This window comes from Gadus macrocephalus, chromosome 18, assembly GCF_031168955.1.
Source record: "Gadus macrocephalus chromosome 18, ASM3116895v1".
Taxonomy (NCBI): Eukaryota; Metazoa; Chordata; class Actinopteri; order Gadiformes; family Gadidae; genus Gadus; species Gadus macrocephalus.
Window position 1 is genome coordinate 3,378,593 of NC_082399.1, and position 22,500 is coordinate 3,401,092.

Below are 22,500 nucleotides of genomic sequence, written 5' to 3' on the forward strand. Positions count from 1 at the left end.
CGTGGTATACACACAAACTTGTACTTTTTTCTCAATTCATATGTGCTTATGTCATAATATTCGTCATGCAACAAGGCGTTACCTGAGTCAAATACTGTGTTTGTTCAACAGAAGATTACAAGAACCACAGATGGTTCCAGAACATCTTCTATGTCCCCACAGTCGTCCTCTTCCTCTACACAGCTTCTCTAGTGGCACTCATTAAAAACAGGCCCGCTTAGCATACACAAACATCTGGATCAGCACCCCCCCCCCCCCCCCGCCCGGATGAGGCACTCTGTCCAATCTGTGTCTGTGTGTGTGTGTGTGTGTGTGTGTCTGCACCAGGGCCGGCCCTAGCTTTTTCAGTGCCCCAGGCAGGATCAGCAGAAGGGCCGCCTCCCTCGGCCAACATGCCCCCCAAATCTGATTATTTTCAGCATTAATTAAATAAATGTTTGGATGTCATTGTAGTCGCTGTGTCTACGCATCCTTCCGTCGACGCCTTTGTTTGTCGAGGCGGAGGTTGCGTGGTTCGCTAAGCTCTGCTGCCCCCGTCTCTAAAAGCGGAGCGACGAGACAGGGGGATAAACAGAGAGAGGAGGAGGATGAACTTAAACAACACCCAACCCTTTATTTTGTCGCTCAAGTGATCCTCCTCCCGGTTCTGTCCCCATGGCCACGCCCCTAGGGCACGGCTGCTAGGCAACATGGGACAGCATCCGGTCGGCTCTTGACCCTCAGAACCGCCCAGACGCAATTTCCCATCTCTAACTTCGTGTCAGTTATCCGTCGCTGATGACACACTAATACAGACACTAGCAAGAAGAAGACAGAGAGGGGAACAACAACATCAACGTCATCAACAACAACAAGGACCAATAGAAGGAACATGGAGGAGTTTATTTACGTCATGTGACAGCACCGACACCTCTCTCCCCCTCTCCCCCGCCCCCATCCACACCTTTGAAGCGTGTCCACTTCCTGTGCGAGTGATCACCTCTGAGACACTTCCCTCTTCAGATCATCCGAACGCCAAGAGATAACTGCATCCGGTAGGCCAATCATCAGGGGGCGTCACAAAGGGGGGCCGTCCTCCATTCGGTCGCTGTTGTGCGTGGATCCGCGAGCTCCTTCACTTTGTGATGACGGGATGTGATCAGAGCCTCTTCTGGGGCGAGGAGAGGAGGACGAGTGCTGCTTATGCTCCTGTAGGGCCTTCAGCTCTTGAGTGCTCATGAGTTTAATTGGCTGCACTTCCGGGTTCATTATGGTCTGGGTCACACACACAAACACACAAACACCTCCCTCTCGTACGCTGGGAAACGTGTCGTCCTTGTATATTCCAACTGATAGCCGGCCAAGTATTCCTTCTACATAGAAAGAATCCCCTCGATTGCCCGTTCCGGTGCTGGTTTACCGACAGTGTGCTTTGCGCCCCATCTGGTGGCGACTGCAGTTATTACAACATTTACCGACATTTGGCCGATGTATTATATGGTGTTGTGTTAAAGCACGTAAATGACAAGTGACTGATGATAGCATATTCTCATTTTCATAGCAAGCACCTGAGGAGTATGAGCAGCGCTTCCCAATGAGGTAAGGCCCATTTTCTATTTACTTTTTATCACATTATTCGCTAAATAAAATTGTTGTTCGGATTAACTTTGTTTTTTCAACCAAGAAAAAGATGGCTGCCATTAGATGATGAAACTGTTAAAAGATTAATGGGAAATGGGGCTTATGGTTTTTAAACGATTCAACCAAAGGAATATGGATGTAGAATGTTAAGTCCTTCATACAAACTTATAGAGATATTTAAGAAATAAGAAAATGTATCTGTAATGTGGGTGATTCTTTGTTTTGCATTATTGTAAGTTGTTTATATTGTCTTTATTTTTTTTTGTGATGTGTCACGTAGATGCTAAGTTATTGTCCAACAGTAGATTAAGTTGAAAGCTACTTTAATGTGATACGTTTAAGGAGTTGTGTTTAAGAAGGTGCTTAAAAAGTGAAAGGTTGAAGTGAATAGTAAATGCTTTAGCAGCATGACGAGCCGATGTTGAATCAGCCGTGAGGACACAGTTAGTCGTCCAGACCCCCACATTCAGCCCCTCATCACTCCCTAGTAGTAGTAGGGCTGCTTCCATCTGCCCCCTCAACCTATCATTCACCCCTTCACTCATCCATCTCTCACCCGTTTACCCCTTCACTGACCCGTCACCACATCCAAAACCACTCACCCAGTCACTCATCCCTTCACTCCCCCCTTCGCTCACCCATCTCCCCTTCACTCACCCATCTCCCCATCACTCACCCCTTCACAAACTCACCCCGTAACTCACCCCTTCACTCCCCCCCATCACTCACCCACTCCCCCCTTCACTCACCCATTCACCCCATCACCACCCACTCACCCCTTCGCACAGGTCCCTAGTCACCATTACCTCCCCCCCTCCCCCCCTGAGGCCGGCTCCAGCCCTGAGTACCGCCCAGCTCCTGTCTGAGCCCCCCAGGGCCCCCCCGTCCCCCGTCTTGTGTGCGTTTGTGTGCGTTGTGCGTTGACCTGGTCTGCTGGCAGCCGTCCGACCGGACCCTCTCCCTCTCCCTCTCTCTCTCTGCTCCACAGCGCCGCTGATGGCAAGTTGATTTCCACAGTGTGAGGACAGACACACACACAGACAGACAGGCAGCAGACTACAGCCGACACCCAGCCAGCCGGCCGTGCACTAGGAAAGACACACCTCCACACCTAACCCTGCGCCCTCCCCCCCCCCCCCCCCCCCCCCCCCCCCCCCCCCCGCGCTTCTTCCTCCAAATAACCAACAACCCCCCCCCCCCCCCCCCCACACCTCCTCTCCCACCCCAAACACCTCTTGCTTAAAGCAACGTCCTCTCCCCCCACCCCTGCCTCCCTGCCACCCTTACCCCCACCCTCGTTGCGGGCCAAGGCGTCCCAACCCGACGGCCTCTGACGGACCGCTCAGACCCTGGGAGGCCTCTGGTCTCAAACTCTTGGGGGGTCCACGTTACTCTGAGCCGCTAAACTCTGATCCAACGCTGAAAAGACTGTTTCTAGATACTGAATCCTGAGGGTTAAAGAAATCGACTGTGGACATTCCTGTTCCTAGCTATTGACTGTGGAGCTTTATGTCTATAGCTATTGACTGTGGATCCTGTGTTTGAATATATCGACTAGGGATCCGGCTGTTTATAGATTTTGACTCCAGATTCTGAGGTCTGTAGATGTTCACCATGGATCCCGAGGTTTATTGATGTTCACTATTGATCCTGAGGTCTGTAGATGTTCACTATGGATCCTGCGGTCTGTAGATGTTCACTATGGATCCTGCGGTCTATAGATGTTCATTCTGGATCCTGAGGTCTGTAGATGTTCACTATGGATCCTGAGATTGAATCCACCACCACTGAGTGGGCTCCTCTCGTCTTCTGGAGTGTGTCGTCTGTCTTGTGCATGACCGTGTCTTTTCTAGATCAGTCGGGAGCGTTTGGAACGCAGCCCAACTCGTTAGATTTTCTAAGGACGAGCGCGTCATTGGGGTTTGTATGTTTTGGTTTGAGTGTCGGATCTCCAAAGGGGAACTGCGCACATCGCGTGCAGAGATGAAATAGCATTGGATATGTTTACTGCGTCCGACCGGTGTTGGTGTGTTTGTGTGTGTGTGTGTGTGTGTGTGTGTGTGTGTGTGTGTGTGTGTGTGTGTGTGTGTGTGTGTGTGTGTGTGTGTGTGCGTGTGTGTTTTTGTGTGTGTGTGTGTGTGTGTGTGTGTGTGTGTGTGTGTGTGTGTGTGTGTGTGTGTGTGTGTGTGTGTGTGTATGAGTGTGTGTTGCGACACACATACAAGTCCTTGATATGAGCGTGTAAATGACTTGTGTTATGTACATGTTGTCAATAGGAGGAAGCCTTTCAGTTATAATAAGAATGTTTACTGTAAATACATGTGCCATAACAAAGTGCTTGTCATACAGTCTATCTACAGTATATCTAATGGTATTACAAAAAAGAAATCTTTATAAACAGATAATAACCTTGCCTTGGTGTACTGTAAACAATATCCTGTTATCGACACACTTTAGTGTTGTTTTCTGTTGTGGTTGTGTTTATTTCAGACGGGCAGCGTGTGTGCCCTCCTAAGGCAGATAGGCTACTTGGGGTCCTTGGGTCCTCATATATTGTGTTGTCTGCGTTGCTCTGCCAAGGCTGAATGATAACCCTTATCCCTCAGAGACATGCAAGCAATGCAGTCCCTGTGGTGAGGTACTGTGCATGCATTGGAAAAAGGGGCGATTGGTAAAGACTGTTCCTCGGTTCAGCCGTCTTACAGCAAAAACACAACCAACGTTAACTTGATACAAACAAAAGCTATAGAAAAGCATTGTGACGAGAGCAGAAATGTATGATTATACTTTTTAATCTATGATAAAGTTGAGTTATTTATAACTCAACGACCAGCCACTTACTTCAAATATAATCTCTATGTTCTGAATAAATCTTTTTTAATTAATGAAACAAAGTAGGACTGGACCAGATAGTCTCGAGCAGAAGTGGATGTACATACATAACAGAAGGCTGAGACGCACTGGATTAAATGATGGTCCCCAGCCACAGATATTTATTTATTTATTTTTCTGTTCTATGAAATGGATGGTGTGGTGTCTTCTCAAACTAACATCTCTGCAATAAAAATTATTGATTAATAAATGGTCAACGACCCATTAGGTAATATGACCCGTTTGCCTGGCTCTGTCTCTGTGATGAAAGATGTGTTTGGGACGCGGCACTTAGCTGCCCCATTTAGCTCACTGTTTGATTACATTTTTACGTAGCTATAGCCCACCTTGAGCTAAATAATCGTGACCTCGGCACAAAAAAACTAAAAACACAAAAAACATTGCAAAAAAATGGAAGTTAGGAAGCTACTGTGTCAGAAAATATTATTTGAATGACAAGATTTTCCAAGGTTTTGAATACTGCCATCGCTACAGAATCAAATACCGCGACAATCTGCTGAAACAATGTAGGGAAATTATGGGATTATTCTGCGATATTTGGGGATGATGAATTTACTTTTTTATGTTTGGATGATTTACCAAGGAGGAGTTTCTTGTTCATCAACTGAAGTCCGACTCCTGAGAGACGCAAAGAAGAGATGCGCCTTTTAAATAACAGGACTCCTTTTGTCTCTGAATGATTCTAATTACCCTTTTTTTTGCTCTAGCAGAAACCAAAACCAAATGCCAGTTCATTTTCTCACAAATCCATTTGTGCGTTTAATGTTGCGCCCCCTCTGTTGCTAGGACGGACCATTTCACAGCTGCAGTAATCACACTACCACTCCCTCGTCCTCCCACACCTTCCAGCGCCGGCGCTATACCCACACGCTCGCTGGCGCCTTCCCGTCACGACGATTACACAACATAGCTCATGATGATTCCTCATTATATCGTTTTCTGTCACCTACATGGCTGCCTGATGTGTGAGGGAGGTGTGTGTGTGTGTGTGTGTGTGTGTGTGTGTGTGTGTGTGTGTGTGTGTGTGTGTGTGTGTGTGTGTGTGTGTGTGTGTGTGTGTGTGTGTGTGTGTGTGTGGATGGCTGGGTGTATGTGCATGTGTGTGCGCGTGTGTGTGTGCATTTGTGTGTATGTGTGTTTTAGTGTGTAGTAAGCTCTGCTGCATCTCAACAGCAATCTGCACCTCCATCTTGTCAACACTAAATATAAAACATAAAAGGTACCTTTTGTGTCTTATTTGGGAGTTTCTTTCTTGTGACATTTCTGATTTAATTGTTCTTACATTTCTGCATTCATGTCTTGTTTGGTGTTGTAAAAGTTCCGGGGTCAAACTTGCAACCTGTATATATTTTCAGTGCGTGTGATTGACTTATAATCTTGACGTTAAGTATGCGACTTGCTATGCCGGTTTTGTGAAAGCATGATAAGACTATTCAGCCATAAGTCTCTCCTTTACAGTGTTAAGAGCTCATCTCCTCCCTGAGGGGAGCTGAACTAACGTTCACACTGCAGGACTGCCTTTGCCTTTCAGAGCGGGCCGACACTATGCCCGCTTTTGAAACCTCGACCCCACCCCGTCGTAAGTGGAGCGGACGACGTACTCCTCCCCCTCTGTGTCTCGTTACCACCGCGTGCTTCCTCGCGCTGCCTCCTCCATTGCCTTTTCCCATCCCTGAAACCAAACGATGTAACTTTGTTTCATGTGGTGATAAACTGTATAAAGAAGACAACCTGGAAACAAAATAAGTGTTTAAAGGTCCCATATTATACCACGAGGGGTGAGTGTGATTAGCCGTTGCCGGCCGTTTTGAAAATCTGCCTCTTCCTGTGTTTTAGTTACATCACAAGTGGGCATGTGTCCATCGAGATGTACGCTGGATAGATCAGTCTACCAGCCTACCCAGTGGACTGTAGCAAACGCTGCTCATCAATCTGTCATACATCTAGGTGGACACGCCCACCCGTGATGTCACTAAAACACAGGAAGAGGCAGATTTTCAAAACGGCTTGTAACGGCTTATCACACTCACACCTGGTGGTATAATATGGGACCTTTAATCCTCACGCTTCATGCTAAATCTAATTCTGGTGTGACCAGAAGTGAGGGGTTAGAGAACTGACTTCAAAACACTTCTGGTGATTTCTTTCACACCAATTCTTGATGCCTCCTACTTTTGATGCAATGTTTGTCAGAAAAATCACAAAAATAAGCAGCACTGTGAAAAAAATAACATTGGCAAAGTTACAGCCTAGGTTTATATATTCATATCTGTGTTTAAGGGCTTAGTGGCTGCTCTGCAAGGCTTTTCCTCCTCTTAGTGTTGGTTTTCTCTGTCATGCAGTGGGTGATATAATTGGGTGCCTTGCCTTACAAGTTGGGACTACCAGTCCAACTATGGCTCAGCATGTGCTCTCTGATCAATAATAATAAGCCATTATTACCCTAATCTATTTGCATGAAACCCATTCTCGTCACAGTGTGTTATTCCATCTCCTTTGCCCTGTTTTTTTATATTTCCTCCTCTGATGTGAAAGACTGACCAAACACTAAAAGCAAACCTAGCGGAATTCATCCTACGACTAAAGCAATAGCACGTTCTCACCAGAAGGGGGAGCTGGTTCCCTAGGTTTGATTTTAGTCACTGGTAACTTTTTCAACTACGACGGACTGGTTTTCATTCGGTGGTCTCTTGTCTTCCCAGCACCGAACCCCCCAGCGAGCCGACGGTGGAGGCCCCCCCTAGCCCCCCCGTTGATTACAACGCTGACGTTGACGACGACGGAGACGATGACGACCTGTCAACAGGCTCCGCCCTCTACGACCTGGTCCGTAAAACCCCCACTCCGCCAGGGCTGTATTGAGGCTCCTCCCCCCACCTCCGCCATCACCACCACAGCTACTCCAAGAGCTATAGGTGATTGGTTGATGGGGCTGACCACAACCAATCAGTGCAATGGGTTTGACGTTAACCAGTTCTTTAGTCTTTGAATGCCCCTTTGAAAACATGGAAACTGATTTGAACTGTTAAAATGAAAATTTTAGGAACACAGGGGAATCGTTAGTGTGTCTGGAGGACCTGATGTGTTGTAACAGATTAAATGTAATAAATCAAATAAATGAAAGAGGAGAATCAACCTAATCTAAATCCAATCTGCATCCAAGGTGTATTATAAAATAAACCTGCCTTAAGGAAATGTAGCTCTGATTGCATAAACAATGGTTCCTTATTGCTAAATGATGTATCAACAGCTCATCCGATGCTGTACTCCATATTGTAAATGTATCATTCAATCAAATCTGTAGCAAATTGTATTGCTGTATTAATGGGAAAAGTCATTTGAAGATGTTGGATAATTGACTGTCAGTGAACACAGGGTTCTGTCTGTTCGTCAGGGGATTTAAGGTTTTTATCGTAATAACCTTCATGTCACCATTAATATTATCAACTCTAATTTAGGCTAACACTACAGGAACGAAAACAGTGGGGAGTAAGGTATGCTATGTAATCAATGTCATGGCAAACAGAGTACCTACATTGATTTAATTGGAAAAAATAATTAAAAAGTGAATGAATTACACATTCTGAAAAATTTGTGTTTGTTGTATTTTTCAGAGACCAATCAAACAAATTACTGCAATGTTTTGCATTTATAATGTATTCTAGGACTGTTCGCACACTTCAAATGACAATTCAAGTATAAAATACTTTTTAAATTCCCCCAATCACGCATACAGCACTATACATTATGCGTAATGGCTATCTATCGACCAATAATATGATAGATCAAAGTGAGTCATTCGATGGCAGTTTTGTTAGTAAGAAAACTTTACTTAGTAAGAGAGGAATGTTAATGATTATGTAATTAGTAAGGTGTTTTTCTTAATTACTTAGCAATTCATCATGAAATGAGCCGTTCATGAGTCCTTATGGGAAGACATTGCTGTCACATTGTTTGTCTCACCATATAGTGAGACCGTATTTGCGTTGATTCAAGATTCTAGTATGCCAACTATTGAGTCTTCTCAAAATGGCGACGTATCTCCAACAAGAAATCCCATGATGCATTCTGATGTACAAGCGCCAAAGCCACAGCGTTAGCTAGTAGGTTAATTTTTTTCCACTGTTCCTCCCCAAACCCACATAGACCAGAACATATAAAGTTTACGATGTATAAACCAAACTTTATTCCGCTTTTGATCAAAGGTACAGAGTGTGAGTGAGTGTCCAGTGTTTGTGAGGAACACGTTTCACCCATGGGGTCTCAAACTCTGGTCCTGAGGGCATTTCATCAGCAGTTACAAGGCCAAGACTTCCCCTCCCCAGAGTCTCCTGTCCCCCCTCCTCTATGGATTCGACATCATACCAATGCACCAGTTTCTGGGGCCCCGGGGACAATAAAACACATCTCTTTGGCAACCAGACAGACAAGAAATCGCCTTTTATAATGCCTTTTTTTTTTTTTTTTTTTACTCGTCCACAGTTACAATACATCAACATTTTTAGAAAGAACGAAACATATTTTGATGTGGTCATGGGATGTAAGGTTCACCCACAGTGTTCCAGATGGTTCTACACTAAACGAATACAGAAGTTTGAAGCATTCCGAGAACAAACATGTAAAAACGGTACAAGCATGTTCCGACGACCGCAAACCGTTTCCAGACGTCCCGAGTCGTATTTCTCTTCTTCCGCAATTCCGTGATCGCTTGGAAACAGCAAAAGTCCCTTCCTTCCATTAGCAAAGAGACAGAACACAAGTACAAATATAGTTCTAATGACCCCATAGTAGAGAACAGAGAAGAGAACCGAACGAGAACACCCAGGGCTGTCTGGGTTTTTACCGTTCAATATCGACAAAGAAACAGACTTGTCAAACACAGCCCAGTCAATGATATTCTGTGAATCAATGCTCTATTAAAAGGTGCTTTCTGTTTGCTTGCTGTCCTCCTGTAATCACTTTTGTATGATGAAAGCACTTATGCTTTTTAAAGTATGAGACAGAGATATTATGGAGCGAGAAAAGAAAAGAAAAGTTTCAACTGTACTCTCGGCTTGTTAATACAAAAGGTCTGAGAGGAGGTCAGTGTAGCTTATATACAGCAGGTCATAGTGGTGAGGAAAGGCCAGGCCAAAACAGATCCTAACAAATAATGCGGTGAGGTGGTCTAGACACTCAAAGCTTAGTGCCGCTTCCTGACTTATTTTGTTGACGTAATCAAACATTGCCATCAAACGTATTGTTTATCGCACAGGACACACGTATTCAAATGGATGGTTGCTCCCAGGAAAACCCCATGTTGCCAGGTGACCCGTCGATTACGAGATAATGAGTACGTCATCATGACCCCTGATTGACAACAGGGTGTGGATACGGGACTTTGTTGGAAACTGAAGCGATGAACTAGAGAGGCATTTCAAATCCCTTATAAGACACAAGTCTCTTTACTGCTCCATAGTTCATAGTACAGTGTGTGTTTGTATGTGTGTGTGCGAGAGAGAGAGAGAGAGAGACTGACAACTCTTAATGTGGTAAGCATTGGAGACGCATTTAAACAGTAGGCTACAGTATCAGGTCCTGATATTACTTTTATAATAAAAGAAACTTAGATTAAAACATCCATCGTCCAAGCAGGATGAGCTATTTTTTTATTTGTGTTTTTAATACAGTCATGCTGTACCCCTGTATACCTTTCCTAGAAGTTTAGACTTTGCTTGTAAAACACTTGGGCGTCCATTTTGATTCCTGTTTCCTGAAATTTCCCCCAAGTACACACGTTGTATTACTTCTGATACCTCAAGGATTTTCAGGAAATATCCACGTTGACAAGATAACAGAAAGGTTCTCACAAAAACAAAAGACGTCCTCAGATGGTCCAACAGTCCTCTTCCGGAGCTGATCAGTGATCGTAGAAAATCCCAGTCAATGTTTGTCTTGGTATTTGGAGTATAACTCGCCTTACCTGAAATCCCCGGCTGGCTCCACACATTCATAATAATAATAATACTAACTGTTGGCAATTAAAACTAAACAACACACGCAATGGCTTTCAAAGACCTCTCCTTCCATTATGCCTTTATCTTCCAAAAATAAACAGAATTGTGCTGCATCCCCAGCCCAATAATTGATTCTTCTTTACACACATACATATATTTATATATTTATAATTTATGTATTTTTTATTTTTAAATCTATTTTTTGGAAACCACATATTACCATACCCTCTTCTAAATAATTTAAAAAGGATGATCTTGACTCCGTATCCCGGTCGGAAGGAGCGTGTCTATGAAGGAGAGGAGGTTCCGTCTCTGAGGGTAAAACCCAGGCCAGAAGAAGAATCTCCCAGTAGGCCCACTGGTCTGGTCTCCACCGGACTGCTGTCGGTTCTTCCCCTGCACGTTCCACATCCATCCGTTGAGTGCTTCGACGCCCTCCTCCAAAGTGACCTACAAGCGATGTTTGGTCGCCAGCGCTGCCGTACTTCCTGCGGGAGAACGTATTGACTACAGGAAATCATGTAAGCAGCATGTCGTTAGCCTCCTAGCATAATTGCTAATTATGTATCCTAACTCTACTCTCCTAATGCTGCTGATTCTCTTCGCTTCATTGGCTATATCCTAAGCCAATCAGAGTTATTTTTAAATATCATAATCACTATCTGCATGAGTCATCTATTTGACTTAGGCATTTTTTATGCTGAATACGAGACAAATCTTAAAATATGACTTAGGCAATTATGCTATGAGGCTAATGATGTTTTGTCATTCATAAAAATCGGGGTCATTTAGATAATCATTACCTTATTTATTGCCTTATCTTTGCTTTTTGAGCAGACATATTTTTGTCGTCCCCTTGCAATTTCCTTCCAGGCAAAAGTAATCAAGCAAGAACTTGAGTTGTGGAGAGAACGCGAACTGAGCTTTTTTCTATTGATTTCTGAAGGGTCCTACCTCACGCCGAGTCCACGTCCGAGTCTGACACGTGCGTGATTGAGAAGCGGGAAACACTAGACGGCGAGACGGTGAAGCGGGAGAACTTGGCGGCGGGCTGGGGCCCCGGTGGCGGGGGGGTGGAGTGTGGCGGGGGAGGGGAGTCGGACACCATCTTGGATGTGGGCAGAGGCAGCAGGGAGAAGTCGTCCTCCCATTCGTAGCCGGCACCTAGCAAGATAAGACACGCTGAGGGGTTAGCAGGTAGCTGGACTCAAGGTAAATAGTCAATTGTCTGCATTTATACCGTGCTTTTCTAACCAGTGGCCACTCAAAGTGCTTTACATTACTGCCTCACATTCACACATTAATGCACGCATCCCCACGCTGACGGTGGAGTCAACCACGCAAGGTGACAGCCAGCTCAGGTGTCTTGCTCAGGGACACCTCGACACTCGGGGATCGAACTAGCAACCTTCCGGCTACCCGTCAGCCCTCTCTACCTCCTGAGCTACTGCCGCCCCCCTCATGGGACTGTCCGTAAGGTTTGAAACCTATCCAATACCTGAGGGCCAAATTAATTAGGAATGGGAAACGCTCTAGAATCAGACCGGCAGTACTGCGGCAACCTACATTACAAACGACCGGAAACGTCACAACACAACACAGATTCGACTTACACCGGTCACATCCCTAAACAAGACCTTCTTGCATTAACATTAATATTGACACTGTTTTCTACCAAGGCGTCTTCTTTAACTTACTCTCTTCTGAGACGTTCCCGTCTGAGGAGTCGTCTGACGGGGCCTGCACCTTCTCCTGGGGTCTCATCGGTGTACCTCGACCGTCCTCTCCTGAGAGAAAGCCATGCTCAACCAACTCCTTGGTGGGACTCTCCTAACGGCACCAAAGACGAGGGGAAACCGCAGCAAAGGTAAGAAGACAGCAGTGATCGCAGCACTATTCACTACTTGGGGAAACACCACCCACGCATCTGGTTTGTGGAATTTGAACTCACCTGATCAAACAGATAGACGGTGACATCATCAAAGAAGGACACCACTTTCTTCTTGTTCTCCAGAGCGTCGTCCATGCCGCCCGGGGTGGTAACGCTGGGAACCTTGAGGAGGCTTCTCAGGTTGTGGGCGTCGCTGGTGTCGCTCACGATGACGGGCACGGGGTAGCACTCGTCCTCGCTCTCCTCGCCGCCGCTCTGCTCCTGCATGCTGTACGAGCGCAGCTCCTCGTCCGACTCCTCGCTGTCGTCAGAGTCGGCGTCCTCCTTGTCAGCATCCTCTGCGTCGCCAGGGGTAGCCCGGCCCGGAGACGGGGGCAGCGAAGGGAGGGGACTAGAGGGAGGCGGGGGGGAGGAGGAGGAGAACCGGCGGGGGGTACCGTACTCCAATGCCACCATTTTGTCTTTGGCTAAGGTGGAGGAGTTTTCACTCAATCCTCCGGCGAGTTCGCTCTGTGTCTGCTCAGCCTCTTCCGCCTCCTCTGAATCTTGTAGGAAGTCTCTGCTGCTCAATTCTTTCTCCTGCTCTGCCCTGATCCTCTCCTCACCGAGAGCGCCAAGAGCTTCCTCCATGGCTCCCACCACTTCTGCCGCCCAGTCCCCCAGGGAGGAGTTCTCGTCCTGGGATGGCCACTCTTCCAATTCGGCCAACTCTGACTCAGAGGACTGAAAAGATCCCTCCATATGCTCATCCTCCTCGATGCACAAGAGAGTGGTTGCTCTGTTGGATTCTATGTTCATCTCAAGGGCCTCGAGGTCCTCTAATTCCTCCTCCCTCGTGTTATCGAGATTTCTCTCTACCATGCACTCAGTGTCTGAAATCGTTTCCCCCTCTCTTCCTATCTCAACAGCTTCATCCCCTTCATCCCTGGACTGTCTCTCGCTCTCATAGTCTGAGAAGTAGGCAGAGTCTCTGTAAGGAATCTTTTTACTCAGTGGAATGAGAGTGTTATCCTCGGTCGTTGAGGATTCTACACATGCATCTTCAGAGACCGACTGTTCGTTTGTTTCTACCGGAACCGCATCAGCTCTGAGCCCCTCTTCCTCCATTTCCTCCTCCTCGTCCAGACTGGGGTAGAGGGTGGCCTTCTTCCCCTCAGACGGTTCACGGGGCTCATGGGGCTCTTTGGGGACAAACTCTGGACTCTCGTTGTTCTCCGTGTCGTAGCCGCTGTCCATAGCCCTGGGGGAGTTGGTGGGTTTGGCAGGCGGAAGGGCAAAGCCCTCAAAGCACCCGCCCACAGACAGGAGCTCCATGGAGTCCATGGAATCGGGGGTTCCACTCGGCTTCTGCAGGGACTTGACGACAGGCGACGCCGTAAGCTCGCTCGATTCGTCCGCAAAGATGCCGGAGGTGACGTCCGTGGTGTCGTCCGTGGTGTCGTTGCCGTCGTCGTCGTCGTCGTCACTGCAGTCCAGGATGTCGATGAGGCTGACGCTGGAGCCGCATCGGTCCACCCCGCTGTCCGCCGTCAGACTGAGCTCTGATTCCGTCTCCGCCTGGGTACCGTGCGCCGTCTCCGGCTTTTCTAAGCCGGCGTGAGCCGTTAGCGGTATGCAAACCTCTGCTACGTACTCAATGTGGTTTGCCGAGATGTCTGTCTTTTCTGTGGCGTCGCTCGCAGAGAGGTCAATGTACGGCTCTTGGATGCTCATTGTCTGTGTGATTTTGTCAGAGTTTAGGGGGGCGTTCTTGATGACCACAGGTCCCCCGGGAGCAGGCGATAGATTGACCAGCTCCTCACTGTTAGGAGTCTCGACGACCTTGTCTGTGACATAATCATCAGGGTCATAGTTTCTTACCAGCAAGCCGGTAAGTGGGTCAATGAAGTGGGAGTGACAGCACTCGCCAGGCATAGGCAACTGGGTCTCCCCTTCTTTGCACATGTAGATGTAGGCATCGTCGGAGGGTGCTAACGTTTGGAGCGCGCTCAGACCGAGGCAGGCACTGTTGTCTTTGGGCTCCAGGTACTCAATGGGTTTGGGCATCGAATGGAAGGCCAGACTGTTTTCCTCTGGCCAGGAGTCTTCGATGTCTGTACTGGGCATTGTGTAGTGGAAGTCCACGTAAGAGTCCTGCCTGCAGCCATTAGCCCGCCTGTGTCTGCTCAGGACACCGTGGCCGTGTTTGGCGGGCCAGGTGTTACAGCTGTGCCTCTCCAGGAACACGTCCTCCTCGTCCACCTCGTCCTCTGTGTCGCTGTCCCTGTGTCCGATGAACAGCGCCCCGCCCATCTCCATGTCGATGCTGAGGGAGTGGGTGCCGTGTCTCGTGTGGTTGGTGTGGCTGGGCATGGTCTTCCGCAAGGAGCCCATCATGTCGTAGTATCCCCCTGTGACGTTCCTGCCGATGACGGAGCTCTGGCTGGAGTCCAGGTAGGGCTCTCCGTAGGCCTGCTGGGGTGAGGTGTTGAAAACGGGGGGTACTCTAAGGGGGTGCTCCAGTTCCCCAAGGGCCTGCCGGAGACTCCGGGAGCCCCAGCTCTCCTGCAGGGGTTCCACCGGGAGGTCATCGTCCCCGATCAGATAACGGTGATCCATGCCCAGAGGGGGTGACGGTTCGTAGTAGTAACCTCCGTCTTGTTCCTTGTACGAGACGTAGTGTCCGGAGACCCACGGCGTCAGCGGGCTGCTGTCCGACACTTGGCCCAGTAAGGGCTCCATGGTGAGCGAGATGGCCGGGCTCGAGTCCTGCGAGTCGTACAGGTCGGCCTTGTGGATGTCCGCTGACCAATAGGAGCCCATGTTGTTTGCCTGCGAGGGACAGGACATGCATTCCCCGGACTCGGCGCTTCCGGTGAGGAAGCTTCCGCTGCTGCCTTGGTAGTCGGGGCTGTAGGAGCACACGTCGTAGTCCAGCTGGATGTTACACTCCCCCGGCTCTTCGATGCGGATGTAGTACTCGTTGCCTAAGGAGGGGCTGTGGGCACTGAGGACGGGCACCACCCCTGGGGCGTGGAGGTGCTTGGTTTGGTAGTAAGAAGGCGAGGCCCCTATCCCCTCCATGGGACACCCGCCCACTATGCCCCCCGGCGGGTAGAACTCGTCGTGGCAGCGGTGGTGACCCAGGCCGTCGGAATGGGCGGCGGGTTGGTAGTGCTGCTCCGCCCTCGCCTGCTCCCACTTGTACTCAAAGTTGAGGCCGTGGCTCGTCTCCGTCACCGTCAGTATGTCGTCGCCGCTCTCCGACTGGTAGCCCTCGCCCATCCCCGAGAACTGCTCCAGCAGGGGGAACGACGAGGCTGAGGGGGAGGACGGAGGGCGGCGGTCGGACGGCAGGGAGGTGCCGTGGTTGTGGCCGTGGTGTCCTCCGGTGGTGGGACGCAGGGAGTTCCAGCGCCGCTCAAAGTCCTCCTCCACCTCGCTGGCTCCTTTGGCGCAGAGGTAGCTGAGCAGGAGGTGGACCTCCTCCGCCGTGGGTCTCTGTTCGGGCTGGAGCCAGCAGAACTGCATGACTTCATACCTGGAGACATGTAGGAACACACGGGACAGGTATTAATGGACGGGAGCATAAGAAGGTGGTGATTTGTACTCATGTCTGCTCAAATGTACTTCTTAAATGTCATCAAAAAAGTGATAGGGTTAGATCTATAGATCTATAGGGAATCAATTTGAACCTGTGTCTCAATTTTGGAATTTGGGGGCTAAAAAAAGTGCTTGATCATTCGTGCTTGCGTGTCTTTTTTCTCTCAGGTTTTTGTTTCAAGTATAGATATGTACAGTATGTATTCAAAAGTGTTTTTAAGTGTGTATTTTTGTGTGTGTGTAGCAGTGTTCACGTGCACGTCTCACCAGCGCTCGGCCAGTGGCACCTTGAGCAGGGGCTTGGCCAGCTTCAGCTGCTGCTCCTTGATGGTGTAGCTGAGCACCTGCCGGTCCGAGTAGTGTCGGTAGGGCTGGTTCGCCAGCTCAAACAGCTCCCAGATGGTCACCCCCAGAGACCTGCAGGACAGACCTCCGTCAGCTCTAGGTTCAGCCGAGGCCTTTCTTCATGAGGCAGGTTTGGAACACGGCAGTGGAGTTCAATTATCGCGCTATCATTGAGAAATTTGATGAGGTCTTTTATTAAATGGACTGCGTTTATACAGCGCTTTTCTAACCAGTGGTAACTCAAAGTACAATTATCGCCTAACATTCACCCATTGATGTACACATCCACACAACGGGGATGTCGGTGTCAACCATAAGGGCAGTTGGGGTCGGATGTCTTGCTCGGGGACACTTCAACACTGGAGGGGGAGCCGGGGATCGAACTAGCAACCTTCCATTTTCCAGTCAACCTGCTCTACCTCCTGAGCCAATGCCACCCATCCCTTAAATATCTCAACATCTTGAGCTTCCCTTCTGGGATAAATAAAGTACAACTTATCTTCGCTAATTGTTACCCGAAACTTCGCATTCAAAACCTTCAAGAACGTTCACCGTGGTGTCAGTGTCTGCGGGGAGGCGAGTCCTACCAGATGTTGCTGGGCGGGGTCTGATTGGCCATCTGCAGGTCTCCCTGGACCTCGTCCAGCAGCTCGGGGGCGATCCATCGCAGCGGAACATGCACCTGGTCCGACGTCACGTGGTAGTCATCCTGGGACGGGGGACGGGGGGGGGGGGGAGAGGGCGGCCAAGCATCAGAAAACACGCTGACAATTGTTTTGATGCAAAAACAAATTGACTGTGTGATTCATTTTGTAATTAGTGTAATTGTGTAAATCTGTATTATTTGTTGTAATAAATAAAGAGTTTTAAAGTACAAAAGTGTGTGGGTGTATGTGTGTGTGAATTTGTGTAGGTGTGTGGATGTACGGTTGTGTGCGTGTGCGTTGTTGTATGTCTCTTATTTACTCTGTATTTGGTGTGTGCGAGGCCGTAATCTCCTATTTTCACTGAGACATCAGCGGTCAGCAGGCAGTTCCTAAGAGCCAGGTCACTAGAGGGGGCGAGAGAAGGGAGAACGGGGAGAGAGAAGGGAGAACGGGGAGAGAGAGGGCGATAAGAGTTAAGAGTTACACAAACAATCACAGGATCAGAGAGAGGCGAAAAGGGAAGACAAAGCAGGACGATAAGATTGAAGTCACGCAAACAATGACACCCACAGGTTTCGACTCTGTGTGCATGTGCGTTTCTGTGTGTGTTTCTGTGTGTGTGTGTCAGTGTGCGTGTCATTGTGTGTGTCTGTGTGTATGTCCGTGCCTCAGTGTGTGTGTGTGAGTGTGCCTGTGTGTGTGTTATTCAGTGTGAGTGTGTATGTGCCTCAGTGTGTCTGTGAGTTTGTCAGTGACTGTGTCTCTGTGTGTGCGTGACTGTGTCTCTGTGTGTGCGTGACTGTGTCGTTGTGTGTGCGTGACTGTGTCTCTGTGGGTGCGTGACTGTGTCTCTGTGTGGGTGCGTGACTGTGTCTCTGTGTGTGCGTGACTGTCGTTGTGTGTGCGTGACTGTGTCTCTGTGTGGGTGCGTGGCTGTGTCTCTGTGTGTGCGTGACTGTGTCTCTGTGTGTGTGTGACTGTGTCTCTGTGGGTGCGTGACTGTGTCTCTGTGTGTGCGTGACTGTGTCGTTGTGTGTGCGTGACTGTGTCTCTGTGTGTGCGTGACTGTGTCTGTGTGTGCGTGACTGTGTCTCTGTGTGTGCGTGACTGTGTCGTTGTGTGTGCGTGACTGTGTCTCTGTGTGTGCGTGACTGTGTCTCTGTGTGTGCGTGACTGTGTCTCTGTGTGGGTGCGTGACTGTGTCTCTGTGGGTGCGTGACTGTGTCTCTGTGTGTGCGTGACTGTGTCTCTGTGGGTGCGTGACTGTGTCTCTGTGTGTGCGTGACTGTGTCTCTGTGTGTGCGTGACTGTGTCGTTGTGTGTGCGTGACTGTGTCTCTGTGTGTGCGTGACTGTGTCTCTGTGTGTGCGTGACTGTGTCTCTGTGTGGGTGCGTGACTGTGTCTCTGTGGGTGCGTGACTGTGTCTCTGTGTGTGCGTGACTGTGTCTCTGTGTGTGTGTGACTGTGTCTCTGTGGGTGCGTGACTGTGTCTCTGTGTGTGCGTGACTGTGTCTCTGTGTGGGTGCGTGACTGTGTCTCTGTGTGGGTGCGTGACTGTGTCTCTGTGTGTGCGTGACTGTGTCGTTGTGTGTACCCCGACGAGCAGCGACCGCCCCCTGCAACAAAATCACTGATGCTGGAGTGTGGAAGCAGAACTCGAGCAGCACCAGGATATTGTTCCAGGAAGCAACCAGTCTGAGGACGGCAGAGTGACAAACTGCATCAGGATCCACACTCGTATGAAGCACTTATTAACGTTCATCTCTGTTCTTCTCTCGGGCTGACCTTCACAAAGTCCATCCGTACATCATAAATACATTTTGTCACGACTGGGTGATTGTAAATGCCTGTGTTTGGCGCTCAGCCAGGATAACGTCTCCTGCTTCCAACTGCTTGAAGACTCGGCTGCCAAGTCTTTAACAAAATCCCAATAGGCCAGAAGACATCACTCCCGTCCATCCTAGCGACCTGTAAAACTATTATCAATGTCATCTAAAGCCCTACGCGGCCTTGTTACAATTACAATTATATTCAGGGCATTTAGCAGACGCTTTCATCCAAAGCGATTTACAATAAGTACATTGGTCGGAAGAGGAGAAACGATATATGGCTGTCGGTACAGTAAGGATGTTCATAGAAACAAGAAAGTGCCAAGCACTAACAATTGCAAGGTTAACCCATTCCCCGTATACGACAAAGACAGCTAGGATAAGGTGCTACACAATGCTAAGAACTGTTTTTAAGCGCAAGGACATACAGCATGCCATAATGGTGTACATTAAGTGCAAGGACGTACAACATGCAATAAGTGCATACATTAAGTGCAAGGACGTACAACACACTCTTACACAACAAGTGTGCAAGAGTGTTTGGGGGGGGGGGAGGGGGGAGGTAAGGAGATGAGGGGGAGGGCTATGCAGAGTCCAGGTGAACTATATGAATTGTGATCGTTCCTACCTATAGGATTATAGAGGGACTAGCGTCCCACATGCCTAGCCGCTGCATGGGTCCTCAGTTAGGTAAGGAGCGCACTCAGCGCAGGGGTCCTCATACTGTTACACCTCGTCTCGTTACACAAGGTAACAGGGCGTGTAGCATTTCAGACCCAGAGCTGCGGGACTCCCTGCCTGAGGACCTAAGGGGGGCCCACTCACCGCCTTTGTTTAAAACTCTTCTCTACCCGGAAGGCTTTCTTTATGGTGAATCTGTTGTTTGTCAAGTTCCCATTCCCTGTTTTTCTTGCTTTTGTAATGCAGCACTTTTTTTGTGTACTTTTTTCTTATCCTATTATGCACAGCACTTTGTCGGCGTGTTGTGAAGAGTGCTTTTGTTAATTTTTTATCAAAGCACAAAGCAAGCGGCCACCTTGAGACGGACGCAAGATAAAGCCTTTTGAAATGCGTCCTTTGAGGCAGCTACAAATATGAAGCGGATTTTAAACTGCTTATGCTTTGAGCTTTGCTGGCTTATCTGCATAACAACAATTCCTCCGACTAACAAAACACCACTAGTACTATTGCGTTCGACAATAGTACCTGGAATATTATTGTAGTAGCACTTTACAAAAAGGGAACATAAATTAACCGTTTGCTAACATTTATAAACATCAGTTATTGCAATGACTTAAGCATTGACTTATCGTTAATGAAAACGAATGGTCTAATAATAATTGACTCTTGGTTCATGTTTACCAATGGCTTTCTTGTTAACTTACGTATTAAGGTATACATTTTTTAATCCTAACTCTAACCATAACCCCTATGGTCGTGCTATATAAAAATACATATTTCTGCAATAACTTATAATAATGAATGGTTTATAAATGTACCCCTATTGTAAGGTGTAGGCGATCATAAACAGCGACACTGCCTCAACAACTCTCTGTTGCACCAGGACTGATAATAGCAGGGCTTTAAACATGACAACAAACCATTGAGCCCCCTTTTGAACGAATGCTCCATCAACACACTGGACAAGGTGGTGGTGGCACCTGTGAGTGAAGTTGTGCTTGTGCATGTGCAGCAGGCCCGAGGCGATGTTGCAGGCCATCCTCTGCAGGATCAGAGGCTCAGGGATGATGGACTCAGTGGCCCGGCAGCTCCGCAGGTACCCCTTCACATCCCCCTAGAGAGAGAGAGAGAGAGAGAGAGAGAGAGAGAGAGAGAGAGAGAGAGAGAGAGAGAGAGAGAAACAACAAAATGACCAAACATTAAAAGTCAATCAAATAAGTCAATAAAAAGCAAGCAAAATTGCACATAATTGAAATGCCATCTTCAAAAATTAACAATAAAACAAAACGCCAGAGGTACACCGTCTGACCAGCAGAGGGCAGCAACGGACATGCGTTGCACCGCCGCATGCGGGGCAAACCCATTTGTAACAGACTCCTGGTACAAATGGGTCAGGCCCCCGCGGTCCAACACTTGGTACAACACACCTGAGCCAGCGCCGTCTGGCAGAGGTTAGGGAGGGAGGGGGTGGTAGTGTGAGTGGTGGTGGAAGAGGTGGGGAACGTCATGGCGGAGGTGATAGTGGTGGTTGTGATGGTAGTGGTGATGGTGCTGGTGGTGGGGGTGTTGATAGTGGTGGTGGTGGTGGTGGTGGTGGTGGTGGGGGTGTTGATAGTGGTGGTGATAATGGTGGTGTTGATAGTGGTGGTGGTGGTGTTGATAGTGGTGGTGTTGATAGTGGTGGTGTTGATAGTGGTGGTGGTGGTGTTGATAGTGGTGGTGGTGATGGTGGTGGTGGTGTTGATAGTGGTGGTGGTGGTGGTGGTGCTGGTGGTGGTTGTGATGGTAGTGGTGGTGGTGCTGGTGGTGGTGGTAATAGTGGTGGTGGTGGTGTTGATAGTGGTGGTGGTGGTGGTGGTGTTGATAGTGGTGGTGTTGATAGTGGTGGTGGTGGTGTTGATAGTGGTGGTGGTGGTGGTGGTGTTGATAGTGGTGGTGGTGGTGGTGTTGATAGTGGTGGTGTTGATAGTGGTGGGACCTACCAGAGGACAGAACTCCATCACCAACAGGTAGGGAGTGACCTCGGTGCGCTGGGCCAGACACTGCAGCAGGCCGGGGTGCTGCAGGGCCCTGGACACACACACACACACACACACACACACACACACACACACACACACACACACACACACACACACACACACACACACACACACACACACACACACACACACACACACACACACACACACACACACACACACAGCAATGTCAAATGTTTTATTTTTGTTAAATGTCACCGACACCCCCCCCCCCCCCCTCTCACAAGGCCCTTCAGGGCGGTGCAAATGGCTGCTTATGAAAAGTGAGAGAGCAAAGAGATGGAGGGAGAGAGAGAGAGAGAGAGAGAGAGAGAGAGAGAGAGAGAGAGAGAGAGAGAGAACAAGTGGGGAGAGGTTTAATATCTCCCAGATACTCCGATGGATGCTCCATGAAGGAGCCAGGGAGCAGGTGGGAGGTGAACAACATAAAGGACCTCAGTGGACCGCCGGTTAGCAGGAGATGAGCTGACCCACGCAGACCAGAGAGAGAGGTAGAGAGAGAGAGAGAGAGAGAGAGAGAGAGAGAGAGAGAGAGGTAGAGAGAGAGAGAGAGAGAGCCTGCTCACCTGTACGGCTGGGCTTCCTCCAGGAAGTGCATCTGCTCCTGGACGCTGGCGCTGGCCTTGAGCTCCTTCACCACCACCTGGTTGGTGTCCAGGCCCACGCTCACCTCCCCCAGGAACACCTGCAGCAGCACCACCACCGCAACACCACCCGCCCACCAGACGTACGGAGGCAAGGGAAGACACGGACAAACACACATTGTTAGAGTTGGATCCGGGTATTGAACGGAGCATCGACCGAGCAGCGTGCTGACATGAATTCAACGGCGTGATGTCATGAATTCAACGCAGTGTTGACGTGAATTCAACGGCGTGATGTCGTGAATTCAACGGCGTGTTGACATGAATTAAACGCCGCGATGACATGAATTCAATGACGTGCCGACATGAACGCTTTGAACGCGACGGCGT

At 48.7% G+C, this 22,500-nt stretch overlaps 2 protein-coding genes across 7 annotated transcripts in view; one reads left to right on the forward strand and one right to left on the reverse strand.

Annotated features, from left to right (window-relative positions):
* LOC132446950 (brain-specific angiogenesis inhibitor 1-associated protein 2-like) overlaps positions 1 to 9,111 on the forward strand; it is a 14,219-nt gene extending 5,108 nt beyond the window's left edge. Inside the window, exons 5-7 of one of the 4 annotated variants that reach the window (XM_060037559.1) lie at positions 1,541 to 1,578; positions 6,044 to 6,091; positions 7,215 to 7,356. In XM_060037559.1, coding sequence (XP_059893542.1) covers positions 1,541 to 1,578; positions 6,044 to 6,071 — 66 coding nt within the window. In that variant the 3' untranslated portion in view covers positions 6,072 to 6,091; positions 7,215 to 7,356. Of the gene's footprint in view, positions 1 to 1,540; positions 1,579 to 2,608; positions 6,799 to 7,214 lie in introns of those variants that run through there. The other 3 variants (XM_060037557.1, XM_060037560.1, XM_060037558.1) reach the window with 3 other exon arrangements.
* A 1,011-nt stretch (positions 9,112 to 10,122) lies between these two features.
* The window catches only part of aatkb (apoptosis-associated tyrosine kinase b), a 21,533-nt gene continuing 9,155 nt past the window's right edge, over positions 10,123 to 22,500 (reverse strand). For 2 of the 3 annotated variants that reach the window (XM_060037374.1, XM_060037377.1), the window contains 10 exons: positions 22,093 to 22,211; positions 21,467 to 21,554; positions 20,465 to 20,598; positions 17,293 to 17,377; positions 16,914 to 17,035; positions 16,249 to 16,398; positions 12,460 to 15,919; positions 12,206 to 12,338; positions 11,463 to 11,672; positions 10,123 to 10,996 (listed from right to left, as the gene is read on the reverse strand). In XM_060037374.1, the coding sequence (XP_059893357.1) occupies positions 11,464 to 11,672; positions 12,206 to 12,338; positions 12,460 to 15,919; positions 16,249 to 16,398; positions 16,914 to 17,035; positions 17,293 to 17,377; positions 20,465 to 20,598; positions 21,467 to 21,554; positions 22,093 to 22,211 (4,500 nt within the window). In that variant the 3' untranslated portion in view covers positions 10,123 to 10,996; position 11,463. Of the gene's footprint in view, positions 11,016 to 11,462; positions 11,673 to 12,205; positions 12,339 to 12,459; positions 15,920 to 16,248; positions 16,399 to 16,913; positions 17,036 to 17,292; positions 17,378 to 20,464; positions 20,599 to 21,466; positions 21,555 to 22,092; positions 22,212 to 22,500 lie in introns of all 3 variants that reach the window. The other variant, XM_060037375.1, reaches the window with a different exon arrangement.